Raw genomic sequence first — 24747 nt, forward strand, 5'->3', positions numbered from 1 at the left:
ATCCGAGATTTGACTTCCCGAAGGATCTTCCTTTCTAGTGCCCCTGAATAGACCGTGCCACTCTGCCAACCGGTACCCATCAGCTGCCTCTGGAATCCTGCAGGTCAAAAGGGCCTCGTAGGACTTCAGCCTAATGGCATCCTTTCCAATCCGTGTGCTCCAGCAGGTTTTGGGATTGACGCCAAGTCAAGCACTGACTACCTTGCGACTGCATTGCTGGTCAGCCGCATCTTTTGTACTACTTGTACAATGACAAGAAAGGCTTACTTGATCTGATATCTCCAGCTGCCATTCCAAGGAATCCAAAAAGGGTTGGCTACTCTGCGTTGCCGTTTGGTGTGTAAGCACAACCTGAAGGCAGACGAATGCTACCCTCTCATCAACCCGGCTGGACCCCATTGTACAGGCTCCGAGCTGGGAAGCAATTAGTATGCTTGCACCTGCTCATCGCCTCTCACCGTCAGAGACCCAAGAGGGACAGAGCAATCAGCAATCGGCCTCATGGCCTCCTCCCAGTTGGACATGCCCGGAATATCTCGCCCGGGAAGCGTCTAGCGGGCTTCCTAATCAGATGCCCAGGCCAACTCATCTGGCTCCTCTCGATCCGGAGGAGAAGCGGCTCTATTCCAAGCCCCTCCCGAATGGCCGAGGTTCTCACCTTATCTCTAAGGGAGAGTCCGGACACCCTGCAGAGGAAACTCTTTTCAGCCGCTTGTATCCGGGATCTTGTTATTTCGGTCACAACCGACAGCTCGTGACCATAGATGAGGGTGGGAACATAGATCAACCGGTAAATAGAGAGCTTCATCTTTTGGCTCAGCTCCTTTTTCACCACAACGGACCGATGGAGAGTCCGCATCACTGCAGACAAAGTCAAAAGTATCTATTCTACCCCTATAGTTATTAAAAAACATATTGTGGATTCTTACAGTTTAAATATATGTATGTTATTTAATGTACAATTCAACTTAATTTGTAGAGCGGCAATGCAACAGAGGGTAAGAGTTTAATTTGCGATGGTGCTGGTGTGTGTTTATTACCAATGTACAATTCAACTTAATTTGTAGAGCGGCAAGGCAACAGAGGGTAAGAGAGTTTAATTTGCTGTGGTGCTGGTGTGTGTTTATTACCAATAAAGGGAGCAAAATTGAAGCATAGCAGTGGCAACAACATCAAAGCCCTCGACTTAATGAGCACCTTTGGAGGTTATTTATGTGAGATTAGATTAGATTAGAACTTTATTTCATCCTGTATTTGGGAAATTTCTTGGTTGCAGTAGCAAGACAGACCGTGACCGGACGTTTCGTCAAAAGACGTCTGGTCGGCGGACATTTGGTCTACGGACATTTGGTCGACGGACGTTTGGTCAACGGACAGTTCGTCGAACGGACGTTTCGTCGTTGCCGGGTTCGCTTGCTCTCAAAATTATAACCCTGAGAGAGAGAGAGAGACAGACAGAGAGTTTACTGTTGAAAGCGATTAACCAGGTAATCTCTCGCTCTCAAAATTATAATCATGAGAGAGAATAAGTTTGTAATTGCATTGACAATGTAAGAGCATTAATATCTGAATATCTAATATCAATATCATCAATAAGTTGCGTATTATTGGCGTGTGTACACGTTTCTCATCGCCAGATTCGGTCGCTCACCCCACCCTCGGAATTGCTCATATTGGCGTGTGTGTACATGTTTTTCAAACTACGGCCCTCGGGCCATATACGGCCCGTTAGCCTTTTTAATCTGGCCCGCCAACGTTGTCCAAATTATAGTAAAAATCAATGACCTCATTCATTTCCCTTTGCCCTGCAATACCGCTCATCACTCTCAATTTAAAGTCTGCTTTCTTTCGTTGAATAATACTCGCTCCCTCCCTCTCTCTCCCTCTCCCTCCCTCTCTCTCCTTCCCTCCATCTCTCTCTCCCCCTCCCTCTTTCTCTCTCCCTCCCTCCCTCCCTCTCCCTCCCTCGCTCTCTCTCTTTCTTTCTCTCTCTCTCTCTCTCTCTCTCACTCTCTCTCTCACTCTCTCTCTCTCTCACTCTCTCTCTCTCTCTCTCTCTCTCTCTCTCTCTCTCTCTCTCTCTCTCTCTCTCTTGCGCTCTCTAGGTATTCAAGATTATGGCACCACTAGATTACAAATTGATGGAGAGTTAATGAAGGCCTTCAATAATTTCATGATTAGAGAAACTTACTTTCCAGTCATCTCAGGTGAGTAGAAGGCCACAGACACTGTAGTGTGGTTCCGTACATATCCAATTCGTTTGACTGCTAGCAGCGCCTTGTGCTCCACTTCACCAATGACAAGGAACCAACCTTCATCTTTCGCTTTGGGGAATCTTGGCGCTTGAGCCTTACTGTCCTGCTTCCTCTGAAGACACAAAGCCAATTAAGAAAAATATATAAATATTAATTAACTGGTAAAAGGAACATGATCTAAGTACAGTGATAGGTTGTTAACAGTTTGAGCACAAATTATTGCATGGGAAATAAAAGTAAAATGGAGTGTGGAAAAGTGGCAAATTCTTCTGTGGTTAGACAAATTATGATTGAAAGTTCTGTAAAGATACTGGCATGCCATGTCATACGGACTACAGAAGACATGGACATCCAAGTTAGATTCAGACGTCTCCATATATAATGGTATGGAGTTTGCAGTGTGGTATATGGAGTGTGTATGGCATGACAGAAGCTGCAACAGAGCAAAGACAGATGCAGCGAACACAACATGAGAGAGAGGAAAAAATACTCCAGTCCAAAGCACAATTGCATTTATATTTTATTATTATCATAACATCTCATCTCATCTTCTTCCGCTTAGCCAAAGTTGGGTCGCGGGGCAGCAGCTTCAGCAGGGAAGCACAGACTTCCCTCTCCCCAGCCACTTCATCCAGCTCTTCCGGGAGTATCCCAAAGCGTTCCCGGGCCAGGCGGGAGACATAGTCTCCCCAGCGTGTCCGAGGTCGGCACCGTGCCCGGAAAACCTTCTGAGGGAGGCGTCCAGGGGGCATCCTGATCAGATGCCCGAGCCAACTCATCTGGCTTCTCTCGATCAGGAGCAGCGGCTCTACTCCGAGCCCCTCCCGGATGACCGAGCTTCTCACCTTATCTCTTAGGGAGAGTCCGGACATCCTGCAGAGGAAACTCATTTCAGCCGCTTGTATCCGGGATCTCGTTCTTTCGGTCACAACCGACAGCTCGTGACCATAGATGAGGGTGGGAATGTGGATCGACCGGTAAATAGAGAGCCTCACCTTTTGGCTCAGCTCCTTTTTCACCTCAACGGACTGATGGAGAGTCCGCATCACTGCAGACAAAGTTAAAAGTATCTATTCTACCCCTATAGTTATTAAGAAACATTGTGGATTCTTACAACTTAAATATAAGGAATAGCTTGAAACACTGTCTCTTTAGCTGGCCAGGGAACAGGGAATATGCTACATTGGGGTTCGGCAACGATAGGTTCTGGAGCCACATGCGGCTCTTTAGTGCTGCCCTAGTGGCTCCGTGGAGCTTTTTCCAAAATGTTTAAAAATTGGGTAGAGAAACATAAATTTTGTTTTAATATAGTTTCTGTAGGACAAACATGACACAAACTTTCTTAATGTTTTCTAACGCTGTAATAATGTGTCGAATAAATATTACCGTATTTTCACACCTATAAAACGCACCGTGATAGGGCGCAGTCTCATTTGCGGGTATATTTTCAGTTTTTTGTCAAAACCTTGGACGCTTTGTCTGATAAGGCACTAGCATAACACTAGGCTAGCATATGTTATGCTAGCCACTAGCGTATGTTATGCTATCCGTTAGCGTATGTTATACTAGCTGCTAGCGTATGTTAGGCGAGGCACTAGTTTTTTTTTAAAGACAGCACGAGCAAAACTAAGTTTGATAATGCTTTGTTGAGGTAAAAGGTACACTCCGATATAAAGAGTTCAGCGTTTAACATGCTAGCCTCCACTGTCAGTCAGAGTTTTGTATTCCGGGAACTTGATTCCAGCGTTGGCTAAATAATAATAATAATAATAATAATAATCGGACATAGGCCATGTCGTCATTATCACAACACAAAAGCCTACTTGTCATCACACGCAGAAACTGCGTGTGACGAAATTGATGGTGCTTCTCCATAAGCTACGTTTAATCGGCAAAAGAGCTAAATAAGTGTAAGTTACGGACTTGTAATTTGTCATTCCGCTGTTGTGGATACAGGTCGCTTACCTCTCACTGTCTTCCACTTACCTTACTTCAGTCAGCTAGTAGGAGGCAGATCACCAACCAAACATCTGTTCATATACCGCAGAAGGGAATGTGTGTTATGTTAGCGCGAGTTTAGATTTCTGATGGATGTGGGGAAAAAACTGTCCTTAAGCCTATTTGTCCGTGCTTTGTGGGACCTATAGCGTCTGCCAGAGGGCAGCAGCTGGAACAGATTGTGACCAGGGTGGTAAGGGTCCCCTATGATGTTCTTGGCTCTGCTGAGGTAAGCTCGAACAGTGCTGGCCCAGTCATCCACAATCCATTATGACTCGCGACATTCATCACTCCCAAGCCTTTGATTCTCCTCGCCGTTATATCGGCAGAGACAATTCATTCCAAAACGTCACGTAACTCGTGCGACGCTGCCTGCCCGAACTACAATGTTGGCCATCCGTTAGCAATCCATTAGCAATCTTAGCAAAGCTTTTAAATTGTGTTTGATCCATGGTTTCAGTCCATTTTCTAAGCATTCACACCCGCATTGTGTTGTCATTCACGTCAGGCATTTTGTCTGAATAGCTCCAATATGAAGTTTCTTTGAGTATTGAGAGTGTTTTTGAGGGTTAAGCAAGCACACGGAGGTCAAATGCCTTGCCACTTCCCTGGGATGTTTTGAATGGATTTACCATAATACTTGGAATGTGCGGGGAGGCTATTTTTAGGGTGAATGTCCGCTGGGTTGAGCTCAATAAGTAGCGTGCCGGCGAGAAATAAAACCAGTCACTCAAGCGGTCAGGGTCATACAAATATTGAATTTAGTGCACAGACAAGACGCACTGACCGATTGGGCGCATCACCGTTTTAGAGAAAATTTAAGACTTTTAAGTGCGCCCTATAGGTGTGAAAATACGGTAATTATTTTTTCTTCTTTGTTTTTTAAATTAATTAATTTTTGGCACTGTTTTCCCAATTAATTGTTTTTCAAAACTCCGTTTTTCAAACTAATTATTTTTCTAGGGTGTTTTTTTAATGAATTTTTCTTAGTTTTTAAATTAATTACGTTTTGGGTTTGTTTTTTTAATGAATATTTTTCATCTTTGTTTTTCAAATTAATTTTTGGGGTTGTTTTTTGAAATAATTTTTTTCTTTGTTTGTCAAATTAATTAATTTTTGGGTTTGTATTTTGAATGAACTTTTTCCCCTCTTCGTTTTTCGTTTTTTATTCCTCAGCCCGGCCGCCTAGAAAAAAAAATTCAAAAAACGCAAGCAAGCGAGATACCTGGAAATCTCGCGGGACTGCGCTCCCCAAATTCTAGACAGGAACATCCAAGCTCGCGTACAGACTCAGATTCAGCGCAAGCAAGCTTTATTTACATATGGGGCTAAAACAGTACGAGATAGCCCCGTCATTAAGTCACATTAATGACGAGTACGCGTACAAGTTTCCTCTAGTATTGAATTTCCGCAACGCAGTTCACACAAGACTTCCAAGTATCTCGATAACTGCGTGTTGTCGTTTTTTGTTTTAATTTTTTTTGCTAGAGGCCAAACTCAGGGGAAAAAAAATTAAAATGAAAACGCGCAGTTATCGCCATAGTTGGAAGTCTCGCGAGAGATTCATTCATATCTGCTAGATGTTGCAATGTTTTCCCAAGAATAGTTGGACAGATTTAGCTTTGTCCATGCATACAAGATGATGCAGTTTAAATGCATCCTAGCTGGTTACGTTGAGAGTCAACAGACGACCAGTTGAAATAATAAATAAAATACTGAGCCCCTACGGCTGGGGTAGGGAACCTATGGTTCGGGAGCCATATGTGGCTCTTTTGATAGGTGCATACGGCTCTCCGCTGAAATGTGAAGTAAAATATGGTAACCGTTGTATGGAGCTCAGTCCTGAATGCATCAGTAGGAGCGTTATGTGATCATTGTGGTGCCGACACTACTTCTAGTGCGGCTTTAAACATTTTTTCCATTAGATTCTCCTGCATGCATACTCCCATTGATTATCATTGATTAGCAACAGTGCAACAATGTTGTCAAAAGATCTCAGAGAACGTTTGTACTTTAAAAGTTGTGACATTACTACAAATAGCACACATTTTAGTGTATTTTTCCTTTTAAATTTTGAGTATGGCTCTCAAGGAATAACATTTGAAAATATGAATTGTTAATGGCTCTCTCCATCAAAAAGGTTCCCGACCCCTGCCCTACGGTGTACAACTGAGAACATCTCTAAAATCTTGCGAGACTTCCAAGTGTGACTGAATGACGTGAGATTTTAGACAAGTTCGCAGTAGTACTCGCAATTTTATTTTATTTTTCGTTTATGACAGCCCTAATATATACATTGTAGAGGCAATGTTACTGATCTGACTCATGGGGATGACATGTTAGTGAAGGCCTTGTTGGCAATGTTCCCTCAAATTTTTCGTTGGTCTGAGCAGAAAGACAACCTCCCTGAGCGCACTGAGTACCAGTGTGAGCGACATCATTGGTACTCGGATGATTCGCCTAAAGACGTTTTGCCGACGGACGTTTGACAGACGGGCAGGTCGCCGAATGGACCTTCCACCGAACGTTCATTCGGACGAATGGAGGTTTCGCCGAAACGGGATTCGTGCGCTCGCCCCGCTCCCGGATCGTGTGTGTACAAGTTTTTAAACCTCGGCCCGCGGGCCATATACGGCCCGTTAGGGTTTTTAATCCGGCCCGCCGCCGGTGTTGTCCAAATTATAGTAAAAATCAATGTTAGTCTACCATCAATGGCAGCCCAGGAATAAGCACTCTTGGGCGGGCATGGCAGTCCGGGAATAAGCACTCTTGGGCGGGCAGATGTAGCAGAACCGAGCCGTAAAATGACAGCAATCGGGTCGAATCCATCCTAAAACAGCATTTAATGATTATTTACAAATACTGGAGCTCTTTGGAAATTAGAACCGAGCCCAGGGAAGTGAATTCCTCGGTAAAATGTCGCGATGATGTCGCGATGGAGGCAAAAAAACGTCCATATACGTCCATTCGCCAAACGGCTCAAAATGCTCTCAAATTCGGTCAAATCCAGCTGAAAACAGCGTTTAATGATTAAATACAAATACTAGTATTTGTATTTAATCATTAAACACAAATACTAGTATTTGTATTTAATCATTAAACTAACAAATACTAGTATTTGTATTTAATCATTAAACGCTGTTTGAACGAACGTTCATTCCGCGACCTGTCCGTCTGTCAAACGTCCGTTGGCAAAACGTCTTTAGGCGAATCATCCGGTCACGACATCATACCTGTCAACCTCTGCCGATAACTGCCCTTATAAATGATTATGATTCCACTTACAAACCCCAAAAAACCTTACAAACACCGTACGAGTCGTACGGTGTTTGTAAGGTTTTTGGGGGGTTTGTAAGGGGAATCATAATCATTTATCATTTATAAGGGCAGTTATCGGCAGAGGTTGACAGGTATGCGACATCATCATTGCTCGCTATGGGCACACCAGTATCACACCTGCCACAAGCAGGTGCATGTCAATGTTCCCTCTAATTTTTCATGTCAAACATGCTGTAAAACACGAAAAACATAAGAGTGGACAGAGCTACTGCCACTGGCTGCCGCTTAAACGGCGGCATCATGGGGAAAGGGGTAAAAAAAAAAAAAAAAAAAAAAAAAAAAAAAAAAAAAAAAGATTTTTTTTTTTACTGCGCGCCATATGATTGCTGCTGCGCAGAGAAGACGAGAGTAGTGCGCAATTGCGCACGCGCGCAGGTTAGAGGGAACATTGCTTGTTGGGCTTCTTTAGTATCGATGCACCTATTATTAATTTTACTGAAAACATTGAAGGTTGTTTACTTCCTGTTGAACAATCAAAACAACATTGTTTCTTACTCCATTCTCTGCATGTGGACAGCTGTATCGATGACATCAAGAATCTATGGTTGATGTTTTTTAAAACAGCTAGACGGGGTGATGTGTAAAATATGTGTTACTGACCCGCGGATGGCATTGGTTGATTCGTGTCAGGGACACTTGTAAAACATACTCCTGGTCAGCATGGACATCCAACCAGCTGTTGGCGTCCCTCAGGTTTGCTCCTGCAGAAGCCAAGACGTGCGCTGTTTGTTGTTGGTTATCCTCCCACCAGCCCTTGACACTCAACACAACCTCCATCACTGGAAGATGACTGAGGAAGGCCCACATCTGACCAAAGAAGAATAGATAGAATTATAAAAGCATGTGTCTTGGCCAGGCGATGGGGATTGCACACATAGTTCAGGAGTATATTAACTTTTATCAAACGATTAAACATTCACTGTTAATTCCGCGTTTCCATTGTTGCTAAAAAAAATACTTTTGGTTGAAATAAAACACATTAAACAGAAGCCAGATAATTAATGTAATATCTGCAGTATATTTAGTATTTCCAGAACAGTTTCAGCAGTTATACAGTAGTGTTTTGGTAGACGTACTTTTATGTCTAAAAACAGTGTGCTCTGTGATTGTACTGTGATAGCTTCCAGTGCGACAGGGTTCTTGCAAGTTTCACACATCCACCACCTTGCAGCAACATGAAGTGAGACAGGCACTGCAGACTGTGAACACCAGGAAGGCTGCTGGCCCTGATGTGCTCAAAGCCTGTGCTGACCAGCTGACTGGGGTTTTCACAAAGAGTTTCAATTGTTCCATGCAACAATCCATCATCCCATCCTGCCTGAAATCTGCCACCATTATCCCCGTCCCTAAAAAGCCAACCATTGACAGCCTGAATGATTATAGGCCTGTTGCACTTACGCCTGTGATCATGAAGTGCTTTGAAAAGTTGGTTGCCCCCCACATCAGGGATACACTCCCTGCCTCAGTTGACCCTCACCAGTTTGCTTATAGAGCAAACAGGTCCACTGAGGACGCCATCGGAGTAGCTCTACACACAGCACTGAGCCACCTGGAGCACCATGGGAACTATGTGAGGATGCTTTTCATTGACTATAGCTCAGCCTTCAACACTATAATACCGGACATTCTGGCTGACAAACTCTCCCACCCTGGACTATCCTCTTCCATCTGCTGCTGGATTAAGAATTTCTTAACCAACCGTCCACAAACTGTTGGACTTGGTCTCCACCTCTCTTCCTCCATTACACTGAGCACTTGCTCCCCTCAAGGCTGTGTACTGAGTCCTCTTCTATACTCCCTGTACACATACGACTGTACACCAACCCACCAGTCTAACTCCATCATCAAATTTGCCGATGACACCACTGTGGTCGGACTCATCTCAGGGGGGATGAGTCTGCCTACATAGATGAGGTCAACAAACTGTCTTTGTGGTGTTTGGTGAACAATCTCACACTGAACACCACGAAAGCGAAAGAGATAATCCTGGACTTTCGCAAACGGAGCACGGATCTGGCCCCACACCTCATAAATGGAGTATGCGTAGACAGGGTCCATTCCTTCAAATTCCTGGGGGTCCACGTCACGGACAAGCTCTCCTGGTCTACCAACACCACGGCAATGGTGAAGAAGGCCCAGAAACGACTCAATTTCCTGAGGGTACTCGGGAGGAACAACTTGGACACTAAGCTTCTGGTAACCTTCTATAGAGCCACAGTGGAGAGCATCCTGGCAAACTGCATTACAGTGTGGTACGCTGGAAGCACGGCAACAAACAGAAAAGCCATGCAGAGAGTGATCAACACTGCCCAGAAGATCATCGGCTGCTTTCTGCCCTCAGTGGATGACATTGCCAGCACTCACTACCTCAGCAGAGCCGGGAACATTGTTAGGGACCCATACCACCCTGGTCACAACCTGTTCCAGCTGCTGCCCTCTGGCAGACGCTACATGTCTCACAAAGCATGGACAAATAGTTTTAGGGACAGTTTTTTTCCCACAGCAATCAGGACTCTGAACTTGCGTTACCACAACACACAATCCCTTCTGTGCAATAACCTCGGGGTATGCAATAACAATGTGCAATATCTTAGATTGAGCAATATTTTAGAATTTACCTTGCCAGGATGTGACTTTTTATATTTTTATATTACTTCTGTTTTTTTTTTACTGGGAAAACGCACTTTGTGGATTAGCACCACCAATTTCATTATACGCAGCCATTGGAGTGCTCTAGGCCTTTTGATGATTTACTTTGGCTGTGTGGACTTTTTGTACAGTGATACGTTCATATATGGAAAAATAAACAAGCAGTAAATAGGTTCCAAGACCAAGATGCAAGGCTATGTTCCTATTTCGGCGTATGGCCACAAAAACTTCCACACAGAGCTGTCTTACTGTAAGTGATGGAAGACATCTTCCTGTTAGCCTCATCCTTCTTGATAAAGCAAATGGTAGACTTGTTTACTCCAAAATTGAGCGAGATGACAGTGTTCCCTTGCTTTACCAAATCGAGAACTTGTCCCCTAACGATGATTGTAATCATTTTCCTAGATTAATAAATTGATCTAAGATACAGGATAGATAGACATTAACTGAGCACGGAAAGGGGCCACGTGAAACTATATTGTAACATCGACAAAGTCGCCAGCTTTGTCAGGGTTTTAATTATTTAGATCAGGGGTCTCAAACTCAATTGACCTGGGGGCCGCAAGAGGCAGAGTCTGGGTGAGACTGGGCCACTTCAGGATTTCCACAAGAAAAGCGCTGATAAAACATTCCAACGTTATCAAATATCTTTATTTTTTAACAAAAAATAATGAAATAAACCTCAGTGAAGTAGAGCACATCCCCATATTATGACTCCATTTCCTCTAAAAAAAGCACGGAACCTTCTGTGCTTTAAGCCCCTGGATCTGATTTGGTTGATGCATTTCACAACGACAGACATCACATTGTCAAACTTCAGGCATCTGCTGCAAAGGGCCTGCTGATGGATAATGTAGTGCAGAGCTATGGCCTCCTCCACAACCTCCTCTTCCAGTTTTTTTCGAACAAGTTCTACCAGTCCATTCTTCCTCCCTGTCATTGATGGGGCTCCATCGGTTGTTATTCCAACAAAGCTCTTCCATGGCAAACTGGCATTCTCAATGGCATCACACAGCTGGTGAAATATTTCCTTAGCGGTGGTCTGCCATGCATTGGAATTACTGTGAGCAACTCCTCCATCACTTCAAAATTGTCATCAACACCACGGACATATATTGCGAGCTGGGCAGTGTCTGTGATGTCTGTGGTCTCATCAAGAGCCACTGAATATACACTGAAACATTGTGCTTTCTCACACAGTTGATCATAAATGTCACTTGACAGGTCAGAAATGCGCTCTGCCACGGTGTTGGCAGAAAGGCTGATGTGGTTGAACTGACTTTTCTTTTCTGGACAGACAAAATGTGCAGCCTGTAATATGCACTTTTTGATAAATTCACCTTCTGTGAATGGCTTTCCTGCTTTAGCAATCAACTCACTCCCGGGTTTTTCAAATGCATTTGGGGTTGTTTTTTGAATTATTTTTTAAAACTCAGTTTTTCTGCTTAATTTTTTTGAGGGTTGTTTTTTAAAAAAAATGTTTTAAACTAGCTTATTTTTTTCCCCGCCGGCGGCCAGGCTCAAGAAAGAAAAAAACAACCAAGCAGAATTTATGAAGATACTTGGAAATTGTGGCCTGGAGGACACTTGAATGCGCGCTTGAGTCCAGCTTGCACGCTGTGTGGGCACAGTATTTTCAACAGTCGTCTGTTGAGTCTCAACTTAACCAGCCTGAATGCATTTAAAATACTGCATCATCTTGTAACCATGGACAAAGCTAAATCTGTTCAACTATTCTTGGACAAACATTTCAACATCTAGCAGATATGAATTGGCTTTTCTCCTGAGGATACGCATAAGCAGGAAATGCCTGCGTAAGGTCGACAAACTACAATTACAATCCCATTAATGTGACTTAATGACTGGGCTATCTCCCACTGTCTAAGCCCCATATCTAAATAAAACTTGATTGTGCTGAATAAACTGCATGGTAACAAGCGTGTACGCAACCAGGTGTCCTCCTGTCTAGAATTTGCAGAATACAGTTTCCGCTAAACTTCCAAATATTTTTTCCGTTTTCGGCCAGGCTTGTTTTTTTAAATTAACATATTATTGATTTATATTAACTAATTAATATAATTAATTAGTTGCATGAATTAACATATTTTTTTATTATTTTAATCAAATGCTATATAGTACAAAAATAAACTGCTAAAATCCAATTTTGAAATATTGTATTGTACTGCATTTGTAATCAACATGCATTACCGGATTTTCTTGCATATTAGCCGCCTCCGCGTATTAGCTGTACCCTTAAAATTGCCTAAAAATTGTTGAATTCGGTAATTTCCCTCATATAAGGCGCCCCCGATTCATAATTTTCACATCCATATTCATGGTTTTAATAGGGAGTACAAATGTGTTACTGTGAAGGGAAAATCTTAAGAAAAATCATCGCCCATGATATTTCTGTGATTCTGTATGAATCGAAAGGATCGTCTGCTTGATTGCACATTCTGAAAGGGTGTTGCCTGCACGTAGACGAATTACATGAGCAGTACAACCAGGAAGTGTGTCCATAGCGGTCTAGTTTGTCATCCCCTAGGTAAGATGGCATCGCCCTGAGCAAGCAATGGCAGGCGCAAGTGAGTTTTTTCATGTTTTATGCAGGATACATTTTTCTTTCTTTCGTAAATTTCATTCTTAGCCGTCAAAATAAATTTAGTTAAGTGTTTTATCTATTTATCTTTTCTCTATTTTGAAATAAATGACCCTATCGGCCGCAGTGTCTTGCGTTATGGCATTTCGTCTGTCACCTTGTAGTTTCGTGCATGTCAAGTCTAATTTGTGCGCATATAAGCCATATCCCTTGATTCAGTCATCATTTTTTAAGCGAAAAATATGGAGTATATGCGAGAAAATATGGTATTTAATAATTTTCACAAGTCTTAAAATAAGTCTAGCACTAGGTATGATATTATTACTTTTTGGTACATTGGACCAAGTAAACACTTATGGAGGATAGAATCTAACCTCATAAATAATAATTCTAGTAATCGTAAGTCGTTTCAATTTGATTTGATAAGATTTGAACGGTACTTGGATGATTCGCCTAAAGACGTTTCGCCGACGGACGTTTGACAGACGGACAGGTCGCCGAATGGACGTTCCACCGAACGGTCATTTGGACGAATGGAGGTTTCGCCGAAACGGGATTCGCGCGCTCGCCCCGCTCCCGGATTCTGCTACATCTGCCCGCCCAAGAGTGCTTATTCCCGGGCTGCCATTGACGGTAGACTAATAAATTGAGAGTGATGAGCGGCAAAGGGAAATGAATCATTGATTTTTACTATAATTTGGACAACGCCGGCGCCGGGCCGGATTAAAAATCCTAATGGGCCGTATACGGCCCGTGGGCCGAGGTTGAAAAACTGTACACACACGATCCGGGGGCGGAGCGAGCGCGCGAATCCCGTTTCGGCGAAACCTCCGTTCGGCCGAATGACCGTTCGGTGGAACGTCCATTCGGCGACCTGTCCATCTGTCAAACGTCCGTCGGCGAAACGTCTTTAGGCGAATCATCCGGCCACGGATTTGAACGAAAGACTGGAAAAATGATGGATTAAATTCTAGTAAATTTAAGAGTTTAACAATCTTAATTGTAAAACATTGTGTTTTTAATTAATAGATAAGCTATGATAGAAAAAATGCTAATCAAAAGCCAATACAAGATTAATATTTGTTTTTTATCATTTAGCTAAATATAAGTGCCAGCATTTTCACAAGAATGTACAACATTGCTGCAATAAACCAGATAAACTGTGATAGAAAAAATGCTAATCAAAAACCAATACAAGATTAATATTAGTTTTTTATCCTTTAGCTATATATAAATGTCAGCATTTTCACAAGAATGTACATTACTGCAATAAACATATTTTGATATATTGTATTCATAGCTTGAAGAGTAGAGTTCTATCTGATGTATTTTTTGTTTCCTTTCAATTTTCCTTCTGTCGAGGTGATAAGTAATTTCCTTTCGTACAGGCTTCAGACTAGAAAGTTAATAATTCTGCAGTATATGGACTATGACATGAACTACTGTTACAGTAAACAAACGTACCTGAGTAATAGAATTTGAAGGGAATCTATGGCCAACGATTGTTGCAAAAATGCTTTCCTTTCCATTGCAGGCAGCTACCAACTCTGGAAGCCCTTCTATAGGTCCATTGTGGTATCCTGTGTTTCCTTTGGCCTTAAGGTTAGACCATTTCCTAAATGTCAGAATGTCAAACAATACAAAGTTAACCCACACACATTCCAATGTTAACCATTTTCAGCCTGATGCAATACATTTCAAATTCGGCTTTTGTATTTGAAACCCCAATTCCAGGGAAGTTGGGACACTATAACAAATGTACAGTCATACCTTATACTTACGAATGCCTGTTAGTACGAAATTTTCAGGTTACAAAAGTGTTTTATATGCAAATGAGTGCCTCGAGATACGAAAAAGATCCAAGTTATGAAATCCCCCAAAAAGTAAATGCATTTCCTTATCCGTTATTTTATTTTGAAAATATTGTCGCGGATGTATTGATTCTCACTTCAGAACCTCGCTACACTCTTATTGGCTATCTCACAACAAACACTATCCATGTTTCAAGATTTTCTCTTATGCACTTTTGACCGCCGTTCGTCGTCACGGAGTTCTGAGGTTGTTTTTTGTTGAGTTTTTCCAAGTGTGGATAAAGCAGCTGCATCTGTTTTTATCATCATGCCTTCCAAGAAAAATTACCAGTGCAAATGAAAAGAAGTGGTCAGCGTGGAGAACAATGATGAGTTGGTCGAGAGGCATAAAAACAAACTCTAGAGTTAATGGAACACTCGACAATACGGGGGAATAAAACGAGAAGGCAGACGAGGAGGAAGCAGTGATCATTGTAACAGCAAAAATCAAAGAAATGCTGGAGAAATTTCACGAACTTTCTGTCTTCCTCGGAAAAAAAAAACACATCTAGAAAGTGTTCACGGGTCGTGCGATCGCCCACTTTGACGACGTTTGTCTGTTGCATTATAGAAACATTATTAAAAGTCGTCAAAGGCAATCGTCTTTGGATATATATTTTTTTAAACGTCTGTCAACCAGCACGGCAGAAGGGCAAGTGAAATCCAAACAGGTAAGAATTAGTAGCGACTAATAAAATGGGTAAACAATTAAATTTCAAATAAATTATAAAACGTCAATGTTGGTTGTTTATTGTTGTTTGAATTCTTAATGTTGTGTGTAGATGTATGTTTATGTGTTCGTGTGGTTGTCATGTCTCGTTAGGGTTTTGGGTGAATGTGTGTGTGTGTTGCTTTTCGTCCCGTGTGTCTCGGACACAAGAGGCGAAAAGCAAACACACACACATGAACACCCAAAACAAGACATGACAGTGGTTCTGTGCTAGCTCTCTGTTGCATACCGTTAGCTTCCTCTTGTTCCCCTGCGTTTCAACACGGATAGATTTTGTATGCTTGTTATTCATTTTAAGACATTAATAAATCATTTTATTATAATTTTCTCTCACATTGTGTGCTTCCGCACATCTTTCCGACAATATTGGGATACTTTGACTCATTTTAAAGTGTTTAGTTGGTAGTTTTGTGAGGACCGTGGAACGAATGAGAGAATTTACAACATTTTCAAGTTACGAAAAAAGTTCTGGAACCAATTAATTCGGTAAGTAGAGGTACGAATATATTTGAAAATAAACACTGAAAGAAGGACAAGGTTTAAGGAAGATTTTAAAACTGTAAATCTATGAGGCACAGGAAGTTTTGCTTGGAACAACAACAAAGAATTAATGCTTACGTGAACAGGTAGAGATCCTGTTTCTCAATATTTGGTAGTGTAAGGAGTGAAGAATCATGCAGCCAGCAGCCTTGGACAATCATCTGCATTAAGTTGCAGATGCTTAAAGCTGTGACAAGCCAGCCCTCATTGGCTGCTACATCAAGCAATGCCTGTGTAGATAAAACAGAAACTTGTTGGTGGAACGTTTCAGTGAATGTTAACTTTCAATTTCCTTTGTGGTACCAAGTTACTGTTGAAATTTGTTGAAAAAAAGAATCACTGCAACGATGGTCTTAAAGTACTCTACAGTGCAAACTGGGGCTGGTACCTCTATGGCGGTACATTTGATGCAAATGTAACTTGTATAGTATAAATGCTAGAACTACTGTTTAGCTTTAACCAGGGCAGGATGTGATTAATTTTATTTACCAACCACCATGGCTCATTTAACATTAAATAATTAGGTCATAAGTAAAGACAATAGAGAAAAAAAAAATCAAAATACAGTGGAGCCTCCGTTTTCGAATGTCCCAGACTATGAAGAAATTGGAGTTCGAACGAAAATGTGAATTTTTTTTGGCTAATGATTTCGAACGAAAATCCAGAACTGGAACACCCCCGACAAATGCCGTAAAAAACATAACGCAAGCGGGTCGACCAGCTGACACATGACTACAGTGGTACCATGAGATACGAGCTTAATGTGTTCTGGGACTGGGCTCGCATGTCGATTTACTCGTATCTCAAATCAACGTTTCCCATAGAAACGAACTAAATACAAATTAATTAGTTCCCACCCTCTGAAAAAAACACACAAAGACCAGGATATTACAATGGAAAAACTTATTTTTATTGGTTTTAATTCACTATCTACTAACAGAGTAAAAAATAACTAGTGGTTATGTTTAATAATAAAATAAAATAAACGGGGGAGTTCGCAGATGGGGGAAAGGGAAAGAGAAAGAGACAAAGAGAGAGAGTGTCACTTGACGGATGCACTCCTAACGTAACAAACGTTAAATTTAACTTAAATGAACTTAGATTCCTATAGACACTTAAAAAAGTTTTAATCTTAGGTTACACTAAATTTAAACTTTCTTATGCAATAACCAAGGCAAAGAGGTTAATGTATTCCACCGCGGCTTTCAGGGCAAACTTCTTGCTTCTCCATCCTTATTAACGAGCCAGCTCAATCACGCGTATACTACTCATGTTTTTCGATTATGTGCCTAATATCGATTGCCATCATACGCCTTTTCTTCGCACTACCATTCATTGCACAGGCTTGCTTTGGATCCATTGTGTTTCCCTTAATTCTGCACTGACTAATACAAAAAAAAAAACACTGAAAAAATGCAATGCTCCGCCCAATGCTCGTAGAGATCTTTGCACGAGGGAGATGCGGCGAGAGACAGTGCGGTGAAATCAAAAGTACGCTCTCGTAGCCTGGCCAACTGGCTGTTTCAAATGTTCGTATCTCAAAATGTGTCTTGTATCTCAAGGTGAATATTTGCTCGGAAATTTTACTGGTATCTCAAATTCCTCGTATGTCGGGGCACTCGTATGTCGATGTATTACTGTATGTGGTCTGGAAGACTAACATGCATGTAAAAAATTGAATCATTAGTCCCATATTGTGATCGATCTGTTTGACCCGGGACTAGCCATGACACTGGGATTATGAAATTAAGACCATGATTCTCATAGTTGATTTTTCTTAATACAGTGGTAGCTCGAGATACAAGCTTAATGTGTTCCGGGACTGAGATCGTATGGCGATTTACTCGTAACTCAAATGAATGTTTCCCATAGAAATAAACTAAAAACAAATTAACTCGTTCCAACCCTCTGAAAGAAACCCCAAAACAGGATATTGAATTGGAAAAACATTTTTTATTAAGAAATAACTAGTGGTTTAATAGTACCAAAATGTGTTTAATAGTGCTAAAATTAGATGGATTGCGGAGGGAGAGTTAGAGAGGGGAGAGAGAGAGAGACACTTTTTGCACTGCAACTCGCTTGTAACATAGCATAAACAAATCTAAATGAACTTGGATTACGATGCAGACACTCAGAAATAACTTTAATCTAACCTTATATTAAACTTAATTCTTATTTTGTTTTAAATTTTTATATTTTTCTTCTCCCGGGTTGGCTCTATTTACCCCGCCTCCACCCTGACTTTCAGATGCAACCAATCGAGGGTTGTTTGCTTTTGTCTTCCCTTCAAAATATTCCGAAAATAATGCACACAAATGTCGTAGGATAACGCACGACCACTTGCCAACTTGCCCGGGAAGTAGTACTCTTCTCGTATTCAAGTCAAAATCAAATCAAAAGCCTTTATTGTCATCATACACAGCTGCGTATAACGTACCATATTTTCACGCCTATTTGGCGCATTGTATTTTACGCCGCAGTGTCAGTGCGCAGTACTTTATCTACGGGAAAATAGTAGAGTCGGGCTGCTTGGCGTAGTTAGTTGTATATATATATATATATATATATATATATATATATATATATATATATATATATATATATATCTATATATATATATATATATATATATACATAGTTCACAGTCTAGCTTTGAATGCTCTGTTGACGCCAACATTTAGCGGCAGGATTTCTTTTGTAAATACAGCCGAAATGACGGCCAGCACCAAATTAGTGTGGTTGCCATCATACTAACTGTATTGAAGAACTGGGTGTATTAAGAACTCTATACCCCAGCAGTCACTGCGCAGTACTTTATCTACAAGAAAATAGTAGAGTCGGGGGCTGGTTTCCGTAGTTGTAGTATTACAGTAGTATTGGTCCATATATAAAGCGCACTGGATTATACGGCGCCCTGTCTATTTTGAAGAATTTTTTTGACTTTTATGCGCGCCTTATAGGCGTGAAAATACGGTAATTGGTGATGCTACTCCACAAAGTGCGTTTTCCGAGTAAAAAAACCCATAAATAAGTCATATAAAAAGGTAAATTCTAAAATATTGCACAATCTAAGATATTGCACATTATTATTGCACACCCCGAAGTTATTGCACAGAAGGGATTGTGTGTTGTACCTCTAAAAGTTCAGAGTCCTGATTGCTGTGGGAAAAAAAAACTGTCTATAAGTCTAATTGTCCGTGCTTTGTGAGACCTGTAGCGTCTGCCAGAGGGCAGCAGCTGGAACAGGTTGTGACCAGGGTGGTATGGGTCCATAACAATGTTCCCGGCTCTGCTGAGGTAGCGAGGGGTGGCAATGTCATCCAGTAAGGGCAGAGAGCAGCCGATGATCTTCTGGGTGGTGTTGATAACTCTCTGCATGGCTTTTCTGTCTGCTGTCGTGCCTCCAGCGTACCACACTGGAATGCAGTATGCCAGGATGCTCTCCACAGTGGCTCTATAGAAGGTTACCAGAAGCTTAGCGTCCAAGTTGTTCCTCCCGAGTACCCTCAGGAAATTGAGTCGTTTCTGGGCCTTCTTCACCACTGCCGTGATGTTGGTAGACCAGGAGAGCTCGGAAAATTTCACGATGGAGTTAGAATGGTGGGTCGTGTACAGTCGTATGTGTACAAGGAGTATAGAAGAGGACTCATTCCACAGCCTTGAGGGGAGCCAGTGCTCAGTGTAATGGAGGAAGAGAGGTGGAGGCCAAGTCTAACAGTTTGTGAATGGTTTGTTAAGAAGTTCTTAATCCAGCAGCAGATGGAAGAAGATAGTCCAAGGTGGAGAGTTTGTCAGCCAAAATGTCCGGTATTATAGTGTTGAAGGCTGAGCTATAGTCAATGAAAAGCATCCTCACATAGTTCCCATGGTGCTCCAGGTGGCTCAGTGCTGTGTGTAGAGCTACGGCGATGGCGTCCTCAGTGGACCTGTTTGCTCTATAAGCAAACTGGTGAGGGTCAACTGAGGGAGGGTTTGTATCCCTGATGTGGCGGGCGACCAACTTTTCAAAGCACTTCATGATCACAGGCGAAAGTGCAACAGGCCTATAATCATTAAGGCTGTCAACGGTTGGCTTTTTAGGGACAGGGATAATGGTGGCAGATTTCAGGCAGGATGGGATGATGGATTGTTGCAGGGAACAATTGAAAATCTTTGTGAAAACCCCAGTCAGCTGGTCAGCATAGGCTTTGAGCACCTTCCCAGGTACTCCGTCAGGGCCAGCAGCCTTCCTGGTGTTCACAGTCCGCAGTACCTGTCTCACTTCATGTTCCTGAAACTTCAGTGTACTGCTGCAGGGTGGTGGACGTGTTGAGACTGAATCTGTTTTGTCAGTCTCAAAGCGGGCGAAGAAACGGTTCAGTTCCTCTGCTAGTGAGGCATCTGCGTTAACAGACACATTTTGGGTCATTGTAATTGGCAATGTGTCGCATTCCTTGCCATATCTTCTTTGGGTTATTTTCTGTGAAGTGCTCCTCAATTTTCCTTGTATATGCTGCTTTGGCCTTTTTAATGCCTCTCTTCAGCTCTGCTCTGCCAGCGCTGTATTGTAATTTGTCCCCTGACCTGAAGCCGGTGTTACGGCATTTGATGAGTGCCTGTGTCTCACTGGTCATCCAGGGTTTTTGGTTAGGAAAAACCCGGATACGTTTATTAACAGTGACAGTGTCCGTACAATGTTTGATGTAGGAAAGTACAGTGTCCGTGTAGTCCTGGACGTTGTGGTGTTCAAAAAGTTCCCAAATAGTGCGGGAAAAACAGTCCTGCAGCTGAGAAAGGGCGTCCTCGGGCCATGTTTTTATTATATTTATTTGTGGCCTTGTTAGCCTCTGGAGTGAGGTGTATGAGGGGGTGAGGGACAGGCAGAGATGGTCGGATCCAGCAAGGTGAGGGAGGGGTGTGGCTCTATAAGCATGTTTGATGTTAGAATAAACATGGTCTAGAGCAGGGGTCGGGAACCTTTTTGACGAAGAGAGCCACAAACAATTCATATTTTCCAATGTTATTCCTTGTGAGCCATACTACGCATTTAAAAGTCAAAATACATACATGTAAACAAGTGCCTTTTCAATGTTTTTTTTGTAATTTCACCACTTTTAAAGCGGAAAAAAATGAATATTTTTAAAAAAGATTCTTATACTGTTGCTAATCAATGAGAGGATGCATTCCAGAAGAGTCTACTGCAAAAAAAATGAAGATTAAAGCAGTTCTAGATGTAATATCTCAGTTCTGTCACCAGCAATTCCCATATTTTAGCTCTCACAGGTTAGCGAAGAGCCAGATGCACCCATCAAAAGAGCCACATGTGGCTCCCGAGCCATAGGTTCCCTACCCCTGGTCTAGAGTTTTATCTCCTCTGGTGTGACACTTCACGTACTGGATAAACTTAGGCAGAACAGTCTTTAAACATGCTTTGTTGAAGTCACCGGCGACAATAAAGACTCCATCGGGGTGGTCAAGCTGCTGTTTGTTTACAGTCGCTAGCAGGAGGCTAAGTGCCATGCTAACGTTAGCATCCGGTGGGATGTAAACAGCCATTACAATTACAATCATTAGCTCCCTAGGTAGATAGAAGGGCCTGCACCGAACTGCCAAGAGCTCCAAATCAGGGGAACAGTGAGTGTTAATGATCCTACTGTTGCAGCACCAGTCGTGTATGTACACGCAAATTGCTCGTATGTCGAATAGTATTACTGTATGGGTTATCTACAGTTCTCTAAGACCATTTTAATTCCAGCGGCATCTGTGAATAAACACAATAACAAAACAGCCGTAAAAAGTGTATTTAAACACTCTTGTAGAATAGAAAAGCTGTTGCAGTGTGTAAAGCAGGGGTCTCGAACTCAATTTAACTGGGGGCCGCTAGAGGCCGAGTCTGGGTGAGACTGGGCCGCATCAGGATTTCCACAAGAAAAGCACTGATAAAACATTCCAACGTTATCAAAGATCTTTATTTTTTAACAAAAAATAATGAATTAAATAAATTAACTTAAAGATGAATAAAAAATAAATCAATCAGTAATACAAAACCAAATAATACTAATGAGCATACAGTAGATATATACTGGCTGGCTAAGTAGAGAAAATGAATTATTTTTATTCCGTTTCAAATGTCTGTATTAACAGCTCTTTAACCTTTAACTTTCTGAACTTGAATGGAACATTGAACATGAAATATTCTGAACACGGCTTCTCTTGCCTACTCCTTGCTGCTAGAGACCTGGCAGCGCTTCTTCTCACATAGTCACATTTGGCTTGAGGGAGGAAGCAGTGGAGACCGTCAGTAGAGCTTGAAGATGCTCATCAGTAAGTCTGGACCTGTACTTGGACTTATTGAAGTTCAAGGTGGAGAAGAGCTTCTCACACAAGTATGTGCTCCCAAAAAGGCACATTGTCCGCTTGAACCTTCGGGAAAGTTCAGGGAAGCTGGGGGTCAACTCTCTCAAAAATTGCCCAAGCTTGTCTGCTTCTCCACTCACCTCCCTGAACTTGGCTTTGAGTGCAGAGTTGCACTGCAGGTCAATGAGCTCAATTTGAAGCTCAGGAGGGGCATCTTGCACATCAAAGGAGAAGGGGTCCGCAAAAATTTGAAATGTGGCTTTGTGTGTCTTGAAGTCTGCAAATCTGTGATCAAATTCCTCCTGTAGCCTCGAAATGGCCTCAACATACTTCTCACCACTGAATGGTGTGCCTGCATCCACGAGAGCCTTGCATTCTGGGAAATGGCAAAGGTTTGTCTGAGAGAGCTGTGCTTTCCATAACACAAGTTTAGTGCAGAATGCTCTCACGTTGTCATAGGCAGCACTGACAAGTTGCCCCTGGCCTTGTAGCTTCTTGTTCAGTACATTAAGCTCATGTGTGATATCAACAAGAAAAGCCAAGTCCATGAGCCATTTGGGATCACTTAGCACAGGATCAATCAACTCACAAACGGCGTAGCTAGCTTTGACTGCTGCATTACTGTCTTTGGTAGCCTTCTTGAAGAAATCCTGTTGCCTCAGAAGACGTGTTTTAAGACTGGCAACCTGGTTGGCTCTCTCATCTCCCTGGTATTTTTCGTACTCCTCAGCATGTCTCGTAGTACAATTACGTTTCAAATTGTATTCCTTGTACACCGCAACTTTTTCAGTGTAAATGAGACACGTCGGGGTGCCCCTGTGTTCAACAAAGAAATATTGCACTCCCCACTTTTCTTGAAACTGTCTGTGCTCATCACCGACCTTTCTCTTCACGGCAGGCTTTGAAAGAGACATCTCTGGGGCTCTGTAATATGTTTTTCCACTTGGAATGAGTCTAGGGTTGATCTTTCACATTCAGTCGCGCGGGTTTGTGGCGCATGTGCACTTTCGCTCTCCGTTTCAATCGCGGAGATGGCTACAGACACTGACACAGGCTGGATCACGGATCATAGCGCCTCATTCAGTTCTATGCTGAGAGCAGCGGAGTGTGCGCGCCGAGCGGAGTGATCGGCCTCACGGCTTCTCCTCCGCCCAGCTGATTGGAGGAATGAATGAGTGAGTGAGCGAGGCACTGGACAGCCCGGCCGATGTCCCGCCCTCCAGAGCCGTATACCTCACCGTGAATGGTTCATTCAGCTCCGAACCAAAGTTCCCTCTAATTTTTTGTTGGTCTGAGCAGAAAGACAACCTCCCTGAGCGCACTGAGTACCAGTGTGAGCGACATCATCGGTACTCGGATGATTCGCCTAAAGACGTTTCGCCGACGGACGTTTGACAGACGGGCAGGTCGCCGAATGGACGTTCCACCGAACGTTCATTCGGCCGAACGGAGGTTTCGCCGAAACGGGATTCGAACGCTCGCCCCGCCGGATCGTGTGTGTACAAGTTTTTCAACCTCGGCCCGCGGGCCATATACGGCCCGTTAGGATTTTTAATCCGGCCCGCCGCCGGTGTTGTCCAAATTATAGTAAAAATCAATGTTCGTCTACCATCAATGGCAGCCCGGGAATAAGCACTCTTGGGCGGGCATGGCAGTCCGGGAATAAGCACTCTTGGGCAGGCAGATGTAGCAGAACCGAGCAGTAAAATGACAGCAATCGGGTCAAATCCATCCTAAAACAGCATTTAATGATTAACTACAAATACTGGATGATATCGCGATGGAGGCAAAAAAACGTCTATAGACGTCCATTCGCCAAACGGCTCAAAATGCTCTCAAATTCGGTCAAATCCAGCTGAAAACAGCGTTTAATGATTAAATACAAATACTAGTATTTGTGTTTAATGATTAAATACAAATACTAGTATTTGTATTTAATCATTAAACTAACAAATACTAGTACGACCTGTCCGTCTGTCAAACGTCCGTCGGCAAAACGTCTTTAGGCGAATCATCCGGTCACGACATCATCATTGCTCGCTATGGGCACACCAGCATCACACCTGCCACAAGCAGGTGCATGTCAATGTTCCCTCTAATTTTGTAAAACATGCTGTAAAACACGAAAAACATGAGTGGACAGAGCTACTGCCACTGGCTGCCACTTAAACGGCGCCATCATGGGGAAAGGGGTAAAAAAAAAAAAAAAAAAACGATTTTTTTTTTACTGCGCGCCATATGATTGCTACTGCGCAGAGAAGACGAGAGTAGTGCGCAATTGCGCACGCGCGCAGCTTAGAGGGAACATTGCTCCGAACACAAGTGTCATTCATATCAATTTTGCGGGCCGCACGAACATTAATCTTTCATATTAAGACGGGGGCCGCAGTTGGCCCGCGGGCCGCAAGTTTGAGACCCCTGGTGTAAAAGCATCAAAATTTTCCACTATGC

The 24747-nt window shown here is 42.5% G+C and overlaps 1 protein-coding gene across 1 annotated transcript in view; it reads right to left on the reverse strand.

The window, feature by feature from the left end:
• The window catches only part of ascc3 (activating signal cointegrator 1 complex subunit 3), a 228603-nt gene that overhangs the window by 1784 nt on the left and 202072 nt on the right, over positions 1–24747 (reverse strand). Inside the window, exons 37-40 of the mRNA XM_077599236.1 lie at positions 16039–16190; positions 14305–14455; positions 8193–8399; positions 2192–2367 (exon numbers count right to left, since the gene is read on the reverse strand). Of these exons, the coding sequence (XP_077455362.1) occupies positions 2192–2367; positions 8193–8399; positions 14305–14455; positions 16039–16190 (686 nt within the window). The remainder of the gene's footprint in view (positions 1–2191; positions 2368–8192; positions 8400–14304; positions 14456–16038; positions 16191–24747) is intronic.

Source organism: Stigmatopora argus, chromosome 4, assembly GCF_051989625.1.
Source record: "Stigmatopora argus isolate UIUO_Sarg chromosome 4, RoL_Sarg_1.0, whole genome shotgun sequence".
Taxonomy (NCBI): Eukaryota; Metazoa; Chordata; class Actinopteri; order Syngnathiformes; family Syngnathidae; genus Stigmatopora; species Stigmatopora argus.